The sequence below is a fragment of the Staurois parvus genome, unplaced genomic scaffold, assembly GCF_062004578.1.
Source record: "Staurois parvus isolate SC_StPar_1 unplaced genomic scaffold, SC_StPar_1.0 ptg001122l, whole genome shotgun sequence".
Lineage (NCBI taxonomy): Eukaryota > Metazoa > Chordata > Amphibia > Anura > Ranidae > Staurois > Staurois parvus.
In genome coordinates this window covers 1,594,480-1,612,500 of record NW_028318918.1, presented here as the reverse complement: position 1 = coordinate 1,612,500, position 18,021 = coordinate 1,594,480, and the positions used below count along the sequence as shown (strand labels likewise).

General features: G+C 47.5%; 1 protein-coding gene and 1 pseudogene across 1 annotated transcript in view; both read right to left on the bottom strand.

Annotated features, from left to right (window-relative positions):
* Positions 1 to 9,333, bottom strand: part of EI24 (EI24 autophagy associated transmembrane protein) — a 24,590-nt gene extending 15,257 nt beyond the window's left edge. Inside the window, 2 exon segments of the mRNA XM_089659004.1 lie at positions 3,261 to 3,411; positions 9,177 to 9,333. Of these exon segments, the coding sequence (XP_089515130.1) occupies positions 3,261 to 3,302 (42 nt within the window). The 5' untranslated portion in view covers positions 3,303 to 3,411; positions 9,177 to 9,333.
* Positions 9,334 to 17,698: 8,365 nt separating this feature from the next.
* On the bottom strand, positions 17,699 to 17,819 carry LOC149440057 (U2 spliceosomal RNA; annotated as a pseudogene).
* Positions 17,820 to 18,021: the final 202 nt, after the last annotated feature.

The following is an 18,021-nucleotide window of genomic DNA, read 5'->3' as shown; positions in this document are numbered from 1 at the left end:
CCCGCATTCACCATAACCGCTCTGCCCGGGCCCCGCATTCACCATACCCGCTCTGCCCGGGCCCCGCATTCACCATACCCGGTCTCCCCGGGCCCCGCATTCACCATACCCGCTCTGCCCGGGCCCCGCATTCACCATACCCGGTCTCCCCGGGCCCCGCATTCACCATACCCGGTCTCCCCGGGCCCCGCATTCACCATACCCGGTCTCCCCGGGCCCCGCATTCACCATACCCGGTCTCCCCGGGCCCCGCATTCACCATACCCGGTCTCCCCGGGCCCCGCATTCACCATACCCGGTCTCCCCGGGCCCCGCATTCACCATACCCGCTCTCCCCGGACCCCGCATTCACCATACCCGCTCTCCCCGGACCCCGCATTCACCATACCCGCTCTCCCCGGACCCCGCATTCACCATACCCGCTCTCCCCGGACCCCGCATTCACCATACCCGCTCTCCCCGGACCCCGCATTCACCATACCCGCTCTGCCCGGACCACACATTCACCATACCCGCTCTCCCCGGACCCCGCATTCACTATATCTGGTCTCCCCGGACCCTGCATTCACTATATCTGGTCTCCCTGGACCCTGCATTCACTATATCCACTCTCCCCGGACCCTGCATTCACTATATCCACTCTCCCCGGACCCTGCATTCACTATATCTGGTCTCCCACAGTACACACAACACGGAAATGCAATTATTTTAATAAATATAAATGGCTAAAAATGCTTTTTCTCATCAGCAGTATACAGCAGTCTAGTGACTTCTATCAGTGTCCAGCTGAGCACTGGTTATAGCATGTGTATGTGCCTGTTGTGCCATGTACTTGTATGACAAATTTGACAGCTACCCACTCCTAGTTCTGCTGCAATTGCCTAGGCCAGGGGTAGGCAACCTGAGAGTCGCAGGACTACAAGTTCCATCATGCCTCTGCAAATCATAGCTGTAACTGTCAGTTTTGTAATCTTTGCAATGCCTCATGGGAAATGTAGTTCCATAACAGCTAGAGAGCCGCAGGTTACCTACCCCTGGCCTAGGCAAACGAAAGCAGAATTTATCCCCCTCCCTCCCCGTAGTTTTCTGGGACACGTGACAGGTCTCAGAAGACTATGGGGCCATTCACAGAGCGCAGCGCTACTCGTGCATGCTCCTCTCTCTCCTCACATCCGGGTCTCACTGGCTTTGCTGGGGCTCCAGGAGCCATTGGATCCACCTGCTGTCAATCAAAGTCAAGGACGAGGGAGCGGTGCTTAGTCCCGCTGTGTGTCAATGGACAACAACAGCAGGGCTCAGGAGCGAGCACACACAGGTGCCCACATGGGAAGCGGCTTCCTATTGGGGCCACTGGACAGGGGGGGGGCCCCGAGAAGAGGAGGTTCGGGGCAGCTCTGTGGAATTCCATTGCACAAAGCAGGTAAGTTTAGCCTTTTATTTTTTTAAACCCTTCCAGTCCGGACACTTTCCCCCCCCTTCCAGTCCGGACACTTTCCCCCCCCTTCCAGTCCGGACACTTTCCCCCCCCTTCCAGTCCGGACACTTTCCCCCCCCTTCCAGTCCGGACACTTTCCCCCCCCTTCCAGTCCGGACACTTTCCCCCCCCTTCCAGTCCGGACACTTTCCCCCCCCTTCCAGTCCGGACACTTTCCCCCCCCTTCCAGTCCGGACACTTTCCCCCCCCTTCCAGTCCGGACACTTTCCCCCCCCTTCCAGTCCGGACACTTTCCCCCCCCTTCCAGTCCGGACACTTTCCCCCCCCTTCCAGTCCGGACACTTTCCCCCCCCTTCCAGTCCGGACACTTTCCCCCCCCTTCCAGTCCGGACACTTTCCCCCCCTTCCAGTCCGGACACTTCCCCCCCCTTCCAGTCCGGACACTTTCCCCCCCTTCCAGTCCGGACACTTTCCCCCCCTTCCAGTCCGGACACTTTCCCCCCCTTCCAGTCCGGACACTTTCCCCCCCTTCCAGTCAGGACACTTTCCCCCCCCTTCCAGTCCGGACACTTTCCCCCCCTTCCAGTCCAGACACTTTCCCCCCCTTCCAGTCCGGACACTTCCCCCCCCCCCCCCCCTTCCAGTCCAGGCCAATTTTCAGCCTTCAGCGCTATCACACTTTGAATGACAATTGCGCGGTCATGCAACACTGCACCCATATGAATTTTTTAGCATTTTTTTTGAGACAGATAAAGCTTTATTTTGGTGGTATTTATTCACCACTGGGATTTTTATTTTTTTTTTGCTATGTAAATGAAAAAGTCCAAAAATGTAGAAAAAAAAAGTGTTTTTCTTATAAAATTTAGCAAATAAATAATCTTGGCCAAAATTTATTCCGTTATATTTTTAGTAAAAAGAAAATAACCCAAATTAGTTTATAACCAAAAATTATAATTTTTAAACTTTTTTTTACATTTTTTAAATATTTTTTATTATTTTTTTTTTCATACTGTCACACTAATTTTTAAACATTTTTTTTACATTTTTATTTGATTTTTTTATATGATTATTTTTTTTTCTACATACTGAGAGCCTAGCAGTACAGTGTCACCATGGTGACACTGTACTACTTGTGGCGGGTGATGGAAGATCTATTTTTTTTTTTTTTACACTGATTGCTTTTACACCCATAAAGGATGTAAAAGCAATCATTTCTCCTTCTCTCTGGCTGCATTCTTGCAGCTATTGAGAAATACTGTGAGAGCTGTGATTGGTCACAGCTTGTCACATGGTACAAGGCTGTTGTGAATAGCCCTGTACCATGTGACCTCTGTGATCATTCACAGATTTCACACGTAGTAAGCAATGATGTCAGAAGTGACATCTTGCTTACTACTATTCATGTGATCACTGATTGGCCAATCAGCGATCACGTGATTGGGACCTCGCACAGAGGTCCCGTTGGACGATCGGATTTCCAGGAGGACACAGCGGGCACCGGATCGAGGTGCTGTGCGCTCCCAGGGAGCGCGCACAAGCAGGGGGCGGGGATGCCCTTTATAAACAGCCACCTGACCCTGCACTGCCACCGTCTGGTCGTTTATATACAACAGCCGGACGGGAGGTGATTAGTCTACCTTTACAATCACTTGAACAATCCCACAGTGACGGATCCATAAACTCCTGGAAACACCAGAGAGCCCAGACTCCACCTAAAATCCGGAATGTTAGCATCTCTCTCTACTTGTGTAACTAGTTCATCCTGTATGTACCAACAGCACAGACAATGACATCTCATCGTCAGTCATGCGGATGTTCAGCCTACCCGGACCAGGTCCTGGAGAAAGATTTTCAAGCTGTCGGCCATTTTCCACCTCTGTACCACATCTGTTGCTTGACTATCAGCTGAAAGGAGAAAGGAATTCTAGAGGCCCACAAGAGATCATCATGGGGGGGGACCTTGCACACCCCTGGGCCTGGAGACAGGAGAAAGAAAAAAGAAAAGCATTTAGTGAAAGTCAAAACAAAAAATATTTAAAACTGAAAATTATAAAAAAAAAAAAAAAATGGCCGTTGTAATCCGATTGCTGCAGTTTTAGTTTCCTATTCAGCAATATTCATTCTTTACCAGCAGCATTTTATTTAACCCCTCACCTACCGGGCACTTATACCCCCTCCCTGCCTACCGGGCACTTATACCCCCTCCCTGCCTACCGGGCACTTATACCCCCTCCCTGCCTACCGGGCACTTATACCCCCTCCCTGCCTACCGGGCACTTATACCCCCTCCCTGCCTACCGGGCACTTATACCCCCTCCCTGCCTACCGGGCACTTATACCCCCTCCCTGCCTACCGGGCACTTATACCCCCTCCCTGCCTACCGGGCACTTATACCCCCTCCCTGCCTACCGGGCACTTATACCCCCTCCCTGCCCAGGCCAGTTTTCAGCTTTCAGCACTGTTGCACTTTGAATGGCAATTGCGCGGTCATGCAACACTGTACCCATATTAAATTTTTATCATTTTTTTGTGACAGATAAAGCTTTCTTTTGGTGTATTTAATCACCTCAGGTTTTTTATTTTTTGCTAAACAAACCAAAAACCACTGAAAAGTTTTTTCTTAGTCTTTGTTATAAAATTTTATAAATAAGTGATTTTTCTCCTTCACTGATGTGTGCTAATGAGGCTGCAGTGATGGGCACTGATGGACACTGCTGAGGAGGCACTGGTAGGTGTCAGTGAGGGCCTTGACAGGCATCGCTGATGGGCACTGAAAGGAAGCACTCATATGGCACTGACTGGCACTGTTAGCCTACGTTCACACTAGCGTTGTGTGCAGGCGGCAGAGAGGCGTTGGGGAAGCGTTTTTACCGCTTCCCAATCGCCTCGGCCAATTCTGCACATTGCAGCACATGGTGCTGTTCTAATGGGAGCGTTTGCGTCGCGGCAAAACGGACGCCTCTGGTCGAGTCAGGAGGCGTTGAAGCCTCCTATTCTAGCCTACGGTGCCGCTCTGCAAACGCCCGGCCGGCGTTTGCGGTGCGGTTGCGACGCGGTTGCGGGGCATTTGCGGAGCGGTTGCGGGGCAACTTCATTCAAACTTCATTACAGGCGTTTGTCGGGCGTTTTTAACGCTCGGCAAATGCCTAGCAATTGCCGCTAAACCGCAAATGCGGCGTTTGCGGAGCTTTAAAAAAAACGCTCCGCAAACGCCGGACCAACGCTTGCCAAACACTATAGAGGTGTTTGGCAAGCGTTGGTAAAACACTCAAGTGTGAACAAGCCTTTAGGTGGCACTGAAAGGCAACTCAGATGGGCAATGTTATGTGGCATTGATGTGCACTGGTAGGCACTGATATGTGGCATTGATGTGCACTGGTAGGCACTGATATGTGGCATTGATGTGCACTGGTAGGCACTGATATGTGGCATTGATGTGCACTGGTAGGCACTGATATGTGGCATTGATGTGCACTGGTAGGCACTGATATGTGGCATTGATGTGCACTGGTAGGCACTGATGTGTGGCATTGATGTGGCACTGGAGGGCACTGACAGGTGGCACTGCTGGGGCTACACTGATTATCAGGGCACACTGATCAACAGTGCTCTGATGATCAGTGTACATGTCCCCTCCTGAGGAATGCCGATTACCGTCTCTCCTCTCGAGCTGTCAGCGTGCGATAACCGTTTCATTCAGTAACAATGATTGCAAATATCAATGAAATACATCGGTATTAGCAATCATAATGTATTAAAAAAAAAATCCTGATCACTTGCCCAGAGTAGTTCCCTGTTACTATGGTAACATTGTATGGCTTTGGTCACAGTGTGCTGAAAAATAAAATAGTAAAAAAAAAGAAAAAAAATGTAATAAAAAATAAAAATAGAAACATTTGAAAAAAAAATACAAATTCAATTAGTATTATTAATTTCACTAAAGAAATGTAGCATTTTGACCTAAATTTATGAAGAAACGTTATTTGAAAAATTTTATAAAGAAAAGAAGAAAAGTGTGTATTATTTCAAAAGTTTCAGGTGTTTTTTGTTTTATTTAGCAAAAAATTAAAAAAAAACAAAAACGCAGAGGTGATTAAATACCACCAAAAGAAAGCTATTCGTGTGAAAAAAATGATAAAAATTTCATATGGGTACAGGGTTGCATGACCGCGCAATTGTCATTCAAAGTGCAACAGCGCTGAAAGCTGGAAATTGGCCTGGGCAGGAAGGGGGGTGAAAGTGCCCGGTATTGAAGTGGTTAAATACCACCAAAAAATCTATTTGTGTGGGAAAAAAAAGAAAGAAAGATAAAATATTTAATTTAGGTACAACACTGCATGACCTCACAATTGTCAAAGTGTGACAGCGCTGAAAACTCAAAACTGGCCTGGACATCTCTAGCCAAACTCTAAACATGCTCTCACTTTTCACTTCAGTGAGATGTGGGCGGGACATTCTCGACCCGCCTCTTTGTTTACATTAGCTGCCTTTGTTTACATTCGCTGCTGGACAGACCATTCTCGCCTTGCAGCCTACCTCTAGTTATTCCAATGAGCTGTGTGGCTGGGTCATTCCCACCCCACATCTTTGTTTACATGAGCTGCAGGCTAGATCAGCCCCCGGCCCGCTTCTTCGTTTCTATGAGCTGTGAGAAGACTCATTCCCACCACACATCTTTGTTTATGTGAGCTGCTGGCCAAATAATCCCTACCCCCAGCCCACCTTGTTTAGTCCAGTGAGCTATGTGGGCGTGTCATTCCTGCCCCAGTCCACCTCTTTGTTTATGTGCGCTATGAGATGGGTCATTCCCACCCAGCATCTTTATGTGAGCTGCTAGGTGGATCATTCCTTCCTCCAGCCTGCCTCTGTTTACATGGGCCATCAAATGAGCCATTCCCACCACAAATCTTTATGTGAGCTGCCAGCCAAATGATCCCTACCCCCCCGCTCCGTTGTTTATTCCAGTGAGCTATGTGGTTGTGTCATTCCTGCCCCAGTCCACCTCTTTGTTTACATGCGCTATGAGATGGGTCATTCCCACCCAGTATCTTTGTTCACGTGAACTGCTAGGTGGATCATTCCTTCCTCCAGCCCGCCTCTTTGTTTATGTACGCTAGGAGATGGGTCATTCCCACCCAGCATCTTTGTTTATGTGAGCTGCTAGATGGATCATTCCTTCTTTACGCCCACCTCTTTGTTTACACGGGCCGTGAAATGGCCCATTCCCACCACATATCTTTGTTTATGTGAGCTGCCAGCCAAATAATCCCTACCCCCAGCAGCCTTGTTTATTCCAGTGAGCTATGTGGGCGCATCATTCCTGCCCCAGTCCACCTCTTTGTTTACGTGTGCTAGGAGATGAGTCATTCCCACCCAGCATCTTTGTTTATGTGAGGTGCTGGATTGATCATTCCTTCCTCCAGCCCGCCTCTTGTTTATATGGGCCATCAAATGGGCCATTCCCACCACATGTCTTTTTTTATGTGAGCTGCCAGCCAAATAATCCCACCAGTCCCCTTGTTTATTCCAGCGAGCAATGTGGTTGTGTCATTCTTGCCCCAGTCCACCTCTTTGTTTACGTGTGCTAGAAGATGAGTCATTCCCACCCAGCATCTTTTGTTTATGTGAGCTGCTAGATGGATCATTCCTTCCTCCAGCATGCCTCTTTGTTTACATGGGCCGTGAAATTGGCCACTCCACACATCTTTGTTTACGTGAGCTGCTAGGTGGATCATTCCTTCCCCCAGCCTGCCTCTTTGTTTACATGGGCTGTGAAATTGGCCATTGCACACCACATATCTTTGTTTACGTGAGCTGCTAGGTGGATCATTCCTTCCTCCAGCATGCTTCTTTCTTTGTTTACATGGGCCGTGAAATTAGCCCTTACCACCACACATCTTTCTTTATGTGAGCTGCTGGCCAAATAATCCCTACCCCCAGCCCACCTTGTTTATTCCAGCGAGCAATGTGGGCGTGTCATTCTTGCCCCAGTCCACCTCTTTGTTTACGTGTGCTAGGAGATGAGTCATTCCCACCACACGTCTTTATTTATGTGAGCTGCTAGATAGATCATTCCTTCCTCCAGCCCCGCCTCTGTTTACATGGGCCCTGAAATTGTCCATTCCCACCACACATCTTTGTTTACGTGTGCTAAGAGATGAGTCATTCACACCCAGCATTTTTGTTTACGTGAGCTGCTAGATGGATCATTCCTTCCTCCAGCCCGCCTTTGTTTACATGGGCCGTGAAATTGTCCATTCCCACCACATATCTTTGTTTATGTGAACTGCTGGCCAAATCACATTCCTTCCAAATCACTCCCCGGCCTTCCTTGTATATTCCAATGAGCTGTGGGCAAGGACATACACACCCCGCCCCTTTTGTTTTTGTGACCCACGGGCCGAGTCTTCCCACTCAAAGCCCGCCTCTTTGTTTACATGAGCTATGGGGTGGAAATGACCCAGCATGCAACTCGTAGGAGTAAAATAATCAGAGTGATGCAGAGTAGGAATGACCTGACATGTGGCTCATTGGGAGTAAAAGAAAAAAAAAGGGGGGGGGCAGGAATGAACCCCCACAAGCTTATTTTGGTAAAGAAAGAAAAGTAGACAAAATGAACCCCCCCCCCAGAGTAAAAAAGAACACAAAATTACAACTCCCCATCCCACACACATAAAAATACAGCAGAACCATCATAATAATCACAGCCAACACAACACACATCCAGGAGATAAATAACACAAATCACCACAACAACAAAACAAAATTAGCAACAACACAAACGGCTGCAGACAAAACACAAAGTACACAAACACAGCGAATACCATAGATCTCCGGGAGAATAAAAAATCAATACAGACAACAAAAAATATAGAGATGAGGGAGAAAATACCACACAATATACACAAATACAACCAGACCAACATAACAAAAAACACAGACACACAATGAGAGAAAAACCACAAACACACCAAAAAAACAGACGACCCCCCCAACAAAGAACCCCAACAATAAATCCACAATACAAAAAAACCCCCCACAACAAATGAAAACCCCCATAACATCAAACACACAAAAAGAAAAACCCACAATAAAACACAATTAAAAAAAAAAAAAAAAAAACACAACAAAACACATAAAAATAGGAAAAAAAATAAACATAACCCCACCACAAAAGAAAAACAAAACAAAAAAAAAAAAACACCACAGATAAAAACAAACACCATAAAGAAAAAAAAAAAAGAAAAAAAAAACCCACAACAACAACAAAAAAACCTCAACTACAATAAAAACACTAAAAAAAAATATATATATATACACAACGAAATAACACATGAAATAGGAAAAAAATAAACACAACACCACCACAAACTAACAAAAGAAAAAACAAAAAAACACAAACACCACCACAAATAAAAACAAACACCATAAATTATAAAAGACAAAAAAAAACCCACAAAAAAAACAAAAAAAAAACCTCAACTACAATAAAACACTAAAAAAGAAAAAATACAACAAAACAACACAAAAATGGGGGGAAAACACATTACACAGAAATAAAACACAACACCACAGCAAATAAAAACAAACACCATAAAAAAAACAATAAAAGCAACACATAAAAAAGAAACAAAACACAAAAACGAAACTAAAACCCCCTCAACTACAATGAAACACCAAAGACAATAAAACCTCGACAAGCACAGCACACAGCAGGACCCCCAGCCACACATCGCTTACATCGCACTTCCGGGGACACCCAGCTGCAGTCTGCCCCCTATATACACACACACTGTGGACTATTAGAAGGAGAGCTGCCCGGACAGGGTGATGATGCTGGGCCGCCCTGATCTCCGGGGACAGGCCTTCCCAGCCCCCGGGGCTGCCCCCTCCCCGGCCTCCGGCATTCGCCCTCCCGGACAGCTGGAGGAAACCGAATCCATCAACAACATCGCTCACCTGCAGTAACCTCCGGCTTCTAGCACAACAGCCGGGCCCCGCCCGCACTGCGCATGTCCAAAAGCGCCAGGCATGCCGGTAGTTGGAGTCCCAGGAGCTCGCGGGGCATGCCGGGGGAGGAAGTTTCTGAGAGGAGGCGGGACGCGGGGAAGGTGACGGGAAGCTCCGCCCTCCCAGGTTTACCTCAGGAGGCGGCTCGGATGACTGGAAGGCGGGGTTCTCATCGTCTCCTCCCATGGTGGAGGCGGGGTCGGCGCGGTGATGGATATTATTGGTTCCGCATGACATTTCTCATTTCTGTATTTCAGGATTCTACCACAAGCGGAACCAATGCGCAGTGGATGAAGATTCCAGAATAATTTCCAGTCACACTTTTTTATTGTGGTGCCTCCAGCAAGTCACTGTGGGCGGGTATTACTTTGATTAGGGGAGGAGTATTCTAAATGGGTGTGGTTATAGAAGAGACATATTACACCTCTCCTGTAGGTCATAGATGTACACTTCATTCTGCTCTCCTATCATCACAACCAGCCAGCAGAGGGCTGGAGTCACAGAGCCACGCCAGTCTCTGCATGTACCCTGACAATATTGTCGGGATCTGCCCGATTCCTGATTGATACATGGCTCGGCTTCTCAGATGTGAGCCAAAGCCAGCCACTCCCACCCCTCTCCTGCCTGGCACTCCAGTCTCTGGATGTATCCTGACAATATTGTCAGGATCTGCCTGATTCCTGATTAACAGATGGCTCAGTCTCTCAGCTGTGAGCCAAAGCCAGCCACTCCCACCCCCTCTCCTGCCTGGCACTCCAGTCTCTGGATGTATCCTGACAATATTGTCAGGATCTGCCCGATTCCTAATTGACAGATGGCTTGGCCTCTCAGCCCACTGCTGCAAGCCAAAGCCAGCCGCCCTCTCCCCAGCCCAGTGGTCTAGTGAGCAATGGAGGGGCAGAGCCAGAGACTGACAGCCATCACTCTGCTCAGAGCAGAGGGGAGAACTGAGCGGTCAACGGGTTTTGATCTCTCAGTTCTCGGTGTACAGCCGGTGGGGGAGGGGTGCAGCACTGAGGTGAGCTATCTATGATATTACCTTCTATTTAAAGTGCAGAAACCCAACAACAGCTCTTGGGGTACAAGGGGGGGCAGAGGAGCAGTGGTGTATGGGGGGGAGGATGGGGAAATGGTGTTCAGTACGGAGGGTGGGGGGCAGTCAGTAAAGAGAACCTGTCACCTAAAAATCATATAGGGGACTTTGTGTCCTCTATGTGATGTAAAAAAATTTTTTATTGCAAAAAAATTAGTTACACCCAAGCACATAATCCCCACCCCCCAAACATTTTGAGGCCCACCCCCACAAATACGCACCTATGAATGTAAACATATGCATTGGAGGCGCCTATGCTGGAAACCATTGATTGCGATACACATGTTACATATCGCCGCGCACGCCGGAGTGAGAGCAATCATTCTACCACCAGACCTCCTCCGTAAAACGAAACTGATGGCCTGTGGGGGGCTTTTGAAGCATCACCTATAGAGAATATGAGATACTGACGTTTGGTCGGCCATACATGGGTCGAAAAATCGACGTATTTTTTGTCCAAAAATCGGACCTAAAAATAATTGGCCGATTTTCGCCCTGTTAGTGGGTCAATGGCACCGGCCGATTTTCGTGGTTCCTCCCCTTTTCGGCGATCAGGCATGTTGGAAAGTATAAATAAATTAATGTAGCGCTAAACATTCATTAAAATAAACAAGGCCAATATAATAAATCATATATAATATATAAATATTGTGATAAGTGCTGTGATCCTCTCAGTGCTCTTATATGCCACTTAATACACTCACATATGAAGTGAGGTCCACGTGACGTAACGCGTAGGCACGCTAAGAAGCAACTTCCGGTATCCGGAGTGACGCACTTCCGGTGCGGGACGCCATTTTCCTGGTTATCAGGAAGCAAAAACAAAGGTGTGCAGTTTGCCCATATAGGGACGGAATATCGCTGTACAAACAAATGTGAGTTCCCTTTTGGCTATGTTTGAAATTAAACCCTTACATATTGGAAATACTACATAAAAATGGGGTGTGCAGCGCTATACAAATAAAACACACTGTCATAAATATGACAAAAAGTGAAAAAAGTCCTATAAACTGAATGACAAACAGTCCGAGGTGATATGGTATCAGTCCAAATAGGTATATTCCAGTGATGGAGTATATATGACTTCAATCCAAATGGGTATATTCCAACATCCCAACATGAAGGTGTAGAAAAATTGCCCACTCACCGGATGTGCAATTTAATGTGCACATAGAAATTCCATGAAGCCGAAGGTCCCGTGAAGGTGCGGCCTGATGGTAAAGGTGTCCTCTGGTGGTTAATGGGGTGACTGCTGCCAGAGATGATGGTCCGGACCTATATCCCAAATCCTCCAACCTGGGTGGACTCCTAAAATGCTGGGCTCCTCTGCTTCCACTTTGCATCTACTTCAATCACTCTCCGCTGGGGGGGCTTCATTCTACAAAGCCCCTTTATAAGGTGCGCTCGCTAACTCACACATTTATTGGAAATACTACACTATGGAGGATCTTTTTTTTCACTCACTAATATGTGAGAGAGGGTTTGCAGAAAAACGCTGGTGAGGATCCTATGAGGCACAGCAGTGAAGGAGTGGAGGAGGCCTGATAGGAGGAGTATCAGAGAGGTACCACACCAGGATTCTTGAGGATCCAGAGTGATCCTAAAGGCTTGTGGGCCCCTAGGGGTCGCTGGAAGGAGGTGAGCAGGCGTTGCAGCCGAAGTGGAAAGGAGTGTGTTGGTTCACGAGCGGCACTATATATATAAAAACACATTGCATGTATATAAAGAACACTTGGAATAGACGGATTTGGATTTGAACATTGGACGTTGAATTAAGTTGAAGTGGCACCATTGCATGATATTGATTTATTGATCTATTTATTTATTGTTTTTTGAAGTGGCACTATCACAATACCTATATATAATTTATGGAATATGAGCCCATATGGGTTTTGTTTTGAAATAGAGGGATATATGTGAGTGTATTAAGTGGCATATAAGAGCACTGAGAGGATCACAGCACTTATCACAATATTTATATACCGTATTTGCCGGCGTATAAGACGACTTTTTGACCCTTGAAAATCTTCTCAAAAGTCGGGGGTCGTCTTATACGCCCTTACACATGTTAGGAGGGCTGCGGCATTAAGTACAGGGGTTTGCAGGGGCTGATGTCTCTTACCTGGATCCAGTCCCACGACGATCCGGTCCAGGAAGCGCGGCGTCTCCTTCAGTTCGGCCACTGGATGTTCGTGCGGCTGCTCGGCTCCGCCTCCTCACCGGTGATTGGCCGCCAGAACTGTAGCTCAGGAAAGGCACACAGGCGGCCAATCACCGGCGAGGGGGCGGAGCCGAGCGGCCCCGCGAAAATTGAGTGCCGGAGCAGCAGGTAAGTGTTCTGTGTAGAGGTGCTGCTGCAACCACATATGCTGTCTGCAGCAGCACCATACGAGAACAGGGTCAGCAAGTCTCAGTGGGAGGAATAGTGCCCCATCATTGGTGTCACTGATACCAATGATGGGGCACTATTCCTCCCACTGATACCAACGATGGGGCACTATTCCTCCCACTGACACCAACGATGGGGCACTATTCCTCCCCCCCACTGACACCAACGATGGGGCACTATTCCCCCCCCCACTGACACCAACGATGGGGCACTATTCCCCCCCCCACTGACACCAACGATGGGGCACTATTCCACCCCCCACTGACACCAATGATGGGGCACTATTCCACCCCTCACTGACACCAATGATGGGACACCATTCCTCCCACTGACACCAATGATGGGGCACTATTCCTGCCACTGATACCAATGATGGGGCACTATTCCTGCCACTGATACCAATGATGGGGCACCATTCCTGCCACTGATACCAATGATGGGGCACTATTCCTCCCACTGACACCAATGATGGGGCACTATTCCTCCCACTGACACCAATGATGGGGCACTATTCCTCCCACTGACACCAATGATGGGGCACTATTCCTCCCACTGATACCAATGATGGGGCACTATTCCTCCCACTGACATCAATGATGGGGCACTATTCCTCCCACTGGTGTGCATTGGAAGAGGGGTAGTCTTATACGGCGAGTATAGCCCAAACACTACATTTTAGCAGGAAAAGTAGGGGGGTCGTCTTATACGCCGGCAAATACGGTATTATATATGATTTATTATATTGGCCTTGTTTATTTTAATGAATCTTTAGCGCTACACTAATTTATTTATACATTTGAGCACTGTTTTGGGTATCAGTTTGAGTGTTAGCAGCTTATTAATTAGGAGGGGGGTTCCATAGAAGCGCAGGAGGATTTATAATACGAGGCATGTTGGAAAATTCGTGAAAAACGACCGATTTTCGACTCAATGATGGTCAAATCGTACGATCGTTTTTCCGAAAAGAATATGCTCCATGAGCCGTGACCTGGAAGGAACAGACGTTTCTCCTGTTATATGTGGTGAACCAGGGACGGACTGACAACTCATGGGGCCCCCAGGCAATAAGGGATCATGGGGCCCCTGTGTCCTTGCCCACACTCAAAAAAGCCTATAAAAAAGGTACCAGGGGCATTTCATGGGGCCCCCTACAGACTCCGGGCCCTCGGGCAGTGCCCGAGAGCTCGAATGGTCAGTCCGCCCTTGGGGTGATATTTATGACTCGGTCGGCCGATTTTTGAAATCAATGATGGCACCATCGGATCACCGAGCGAACGACGTTTCCAATTTTCGGTCGAAAAATCATTCGGAATTGCAACCATGTATGGCCTGCAAAAGTCACCATTTTGCAAGCGCACGCAAATTGAAGGATTGACATGTTGGGTATCTGTGTACTCGGCACAACCTCATCTTTTATATTTTATAATTCGGGTAATTTATTGTGTTTGTTTGCCCTAAAATTTACTTTAGTGCGTTTTTTATTGAAATAATCGAGTAATCGGTAATATTGAGTGACATAAAATATTGTAACTGCTGCTATTTTATTCTCCAGGGTGTCTGCTTTCAGAAAACATGTCATGTTTGGGGGTTTTGTGTCATCTTCAGGTCTGAAACGATTTTTTTAAACGTGTGTGCCAAAAATGCCAAAATGGCTCTGGCAGCGAAAGGGATGAAGAATCCCTGTGTGTGTTGTGGAGCTTAGGATTGTACATTGCACCATGAGCGGGTGTATGCCGTGATACACTATATTGCCGAACGTATTGGTCGGCCGGCCTTTCCACGCACATGACCTTTAATGCCCCCCCAGTCTTAGTCCGTAGGGTTCAATATTGAGTTGGCCCCGCCCTTTGCAGCTATAACAGCTTCAACTCTTCTGGGAAGGCCGTCCACAAGGTTTAGGAGGGTGTCTATGGGAAGGTTGGACCATTCTTCCAGAAGTACATTTGTCAGGTCAGGCACTGATGTTGGGTGAGAAGGCCTGGCTCACAGTCTCTGCTCTAATTCATCCCAAAGGTGTTCTATGGGGTTGAGGTCAGGACTCTGTGCAGGCCAGTCAAGTTCCTCCACCCCAAACTGGCTCCTCCATGTCTTTATGGACTGTGCTTTGTGCACTGGTGTGCAGTCATGTTGGAACAGGAAGGGGCCATCCCCAAACTCTTCCCACAAAGTTGGGAGCATGAAATTGGCCAAAATGTCTTGGTATGCTGATGTCTTAAGAGTTCCCTTCACTAGAACTAGGGGGCCAAGCCCAACCCCTGAAAAACAACCCCACACCATAATCCCCCCTCCACCAAACTTTACACTTGGCACAATGTAGTCAGGCAAGTACCGTTCTCCTGGCAACCGTCAAACCCAGAAACATCCATCGGATTGCCAGACAGAGAAGCGTGATTGGTCACTCCAGAGAACACGTCTCCCCTGCTCTAGAGTCCAGTGGCGGCGTGCTTTACACCACGGCATCCGAAGCTTTGCATTGCACTTGGTGATGTAAGGCTTGGATGCAGCTGCTCGGCCATGGAAACCCATTCCATGAAGCTCTCTATGCACTGTTGTTGGGCTCATCTGAAGGCCACACCAGGTTTGGAGGTCTTTAGCTACTGACTCTGCAGACAGTTGGCGACTTCTGCGCACTGTGCGCTTCAGCATGCGCTGACCCCGCTCTGTCATGTGACGTGGCCTACCACTTGGTGGCTGAGTTGCTGTTGTTCCCAGTTGCTTCCACTTTGTTATAATCCCACTAACAGTTGAGCGTGGAATATTTAGTAGCCAGGAAATGTCACGGATGGACTTATTGCCCAGGTGGCCACCTATCACGGGACCACGCTTGGAGTCACTGAGCTCCTGAGAGCGACCCATTCTTTCACCAATGTTTGTAGAAGCCGTCTGCATGCCTAGGTGATGATTGTATACACCTGTGGCAATGGAGGGGATTGGAACACCTGAATCACATGACTGGGAGGGCGGGGTCAATACTTTTGGCAATATAGTGTATGTGAGACTGCAATGTCAGAACACAGAATTATTGGATCTGAGGATGCATTCACCAGCACAGAGCATTGCATTCCACCTCTGTACCCCTCCATTACGGCTGTCCATCCTGCCCCCACATACACGCTCCAACATGGAAGAGGTTGTCTTTGTGTTCTTTATCTCTCTTCATAGGTCTGTGGAAGGTTCTATTTATAAATCACTTTAAAGCATTTTTCTCCTTCCACTCAAGACCATTTCACACCCGGGGGAATGCTGGATCTGTGTCACTATGGAAACTGCATGAACGAGGCAACCAGCGAAGGTCTTTGAATGGGAGCAGAGTGCATTGTGGGTAAAGCCCATAACACGCATAGAGGGCGGTAGGAATAGTATTGTCACTAATGTCATGTCAGTGTGTCTCCATGGGTGGGGAATGAACAACTACACCAGATGATCCACTATGGGAGATATTTTTTTTCCTATAAATATAATGTGAAAAAAAAGAAAAACAAATGCAAAAAAGGTAAAAAAAAACAAAAAAAAAATACAAAACAAGGCTGCTTTCACACGGATCCATTTTTCTTCCGCTTTTGCGTTGAATAAAAAGGGGAAGGAAAACACGTGACCGTGTATTCCTATGGAACTCTTCACACTGATCCGTTGTGGGTAAGTCCTGCTTGCTGCAGTTTTGGTGCGTTAAAAAAAAAAGCACCTGTCTATTGAAATCAATAGAAATCGCAGAAAAAAAGTGGCAAAATCGCATCAAAAAACGTTTTTGGTGCGTTTTCTGAGTAAGAGGCCATGCTAAAATGCACCGCAAACGGGAAAAAAATGCATATGTGTGTGAAAGTAGCCCAAAACGCAAATTATTACCAGTGGAGGGATTGTTCCTCTGATGTAAACACACAGAATCTGGTGTTATGATTATTGGACTACAGGGGGCGCCAGATTGCAGCCAAATTTGAGACCCGCATGAAGAAATAAATAGTAATGGTTGAGCTGTGAAAGGTGCAACACATACAGCTACTTATATATGTAAGAGATATATATTGCAGGTTCTGTTTTTTACTTCATTGGGGAAGATTTACTAAAACTGGAGCACTCAGAATCTGGTGCAGCTGTGCATGGCAGCCAATCGGCTTCTAGCTTCAGCTTGTTCAGTTAAGCTTTGACAATAAAACTGGAAGCTGATTGGTTCCTATGCAGAGGTGCAACATGTGCCATGCGCAACTCAGCAAAGACGGGGATATTATAGCACGCAATGCATGGCTGAAGACCTGGTATAAAAAGTAAGGATTTTTTTTTCCTTTTTTAGTCCGCGGAGGTGCGAAAATACGAAAAACCAGTAAGTGAGCAAAAAACGTCCAAGTGAAAAAAGTGCACTTAGGGGTGGGCTTTAGTCCACCCCCCCAAGACTTCAGGGCAGGGCCGAGGACCCACAACCTACCATCCATGAGAAACACACACATAAGTGAAAGGTAAGTGAAAGGTGACAAAAACGTGGGAGAATAATAAATGAAATAAAAATTTAAAAGTGGCAATGCAATTGTGCTATGCTCTGAGGCCTGTACCATAAAAATTGCCCTGGACTTAGCCAAAAGGCCTAGCCCTAAAAGTTGTAGTGCAGAAAAAGTGTTTGGATCCCACCCCCATGTACTACTAAGAGCACCCATGAGGCGACCACTCAGGGGGCACTGCTCTCCGGCCCGACAAGGTAGATCCATTCAAATCAGGAGGAACTGGGGCCCCCACGGTTTCTGTTCCAGCCAGTACTAGCCTTCAGAGCCCCCATCATACCAGCAGTGGTACTATACAGCCAACCATCCTTGCCAGAAAGCAAGAATGAAGGCAAAGCATCCCTACTGGACACTGATAAGAACAGATACTACACTTGATCTTAGCCAAAAGGCTGAGAAGCAGCACCAGTTATGTTACCTATGGTCAAGACCACGCACAAGCACACTGACCCTAGCCTGGTGGACGTGGTATACTTGGACAGAGGGGTGGCAGTGAACGTGACATACTTGAACAGAGGGGTGGCAGTGGACGTGATATACTTGGACAGAGGGGTGGCGGTGGATGTGGTATACTTGGACAGAGGGGTGGCGGTGGACGTGGTATAC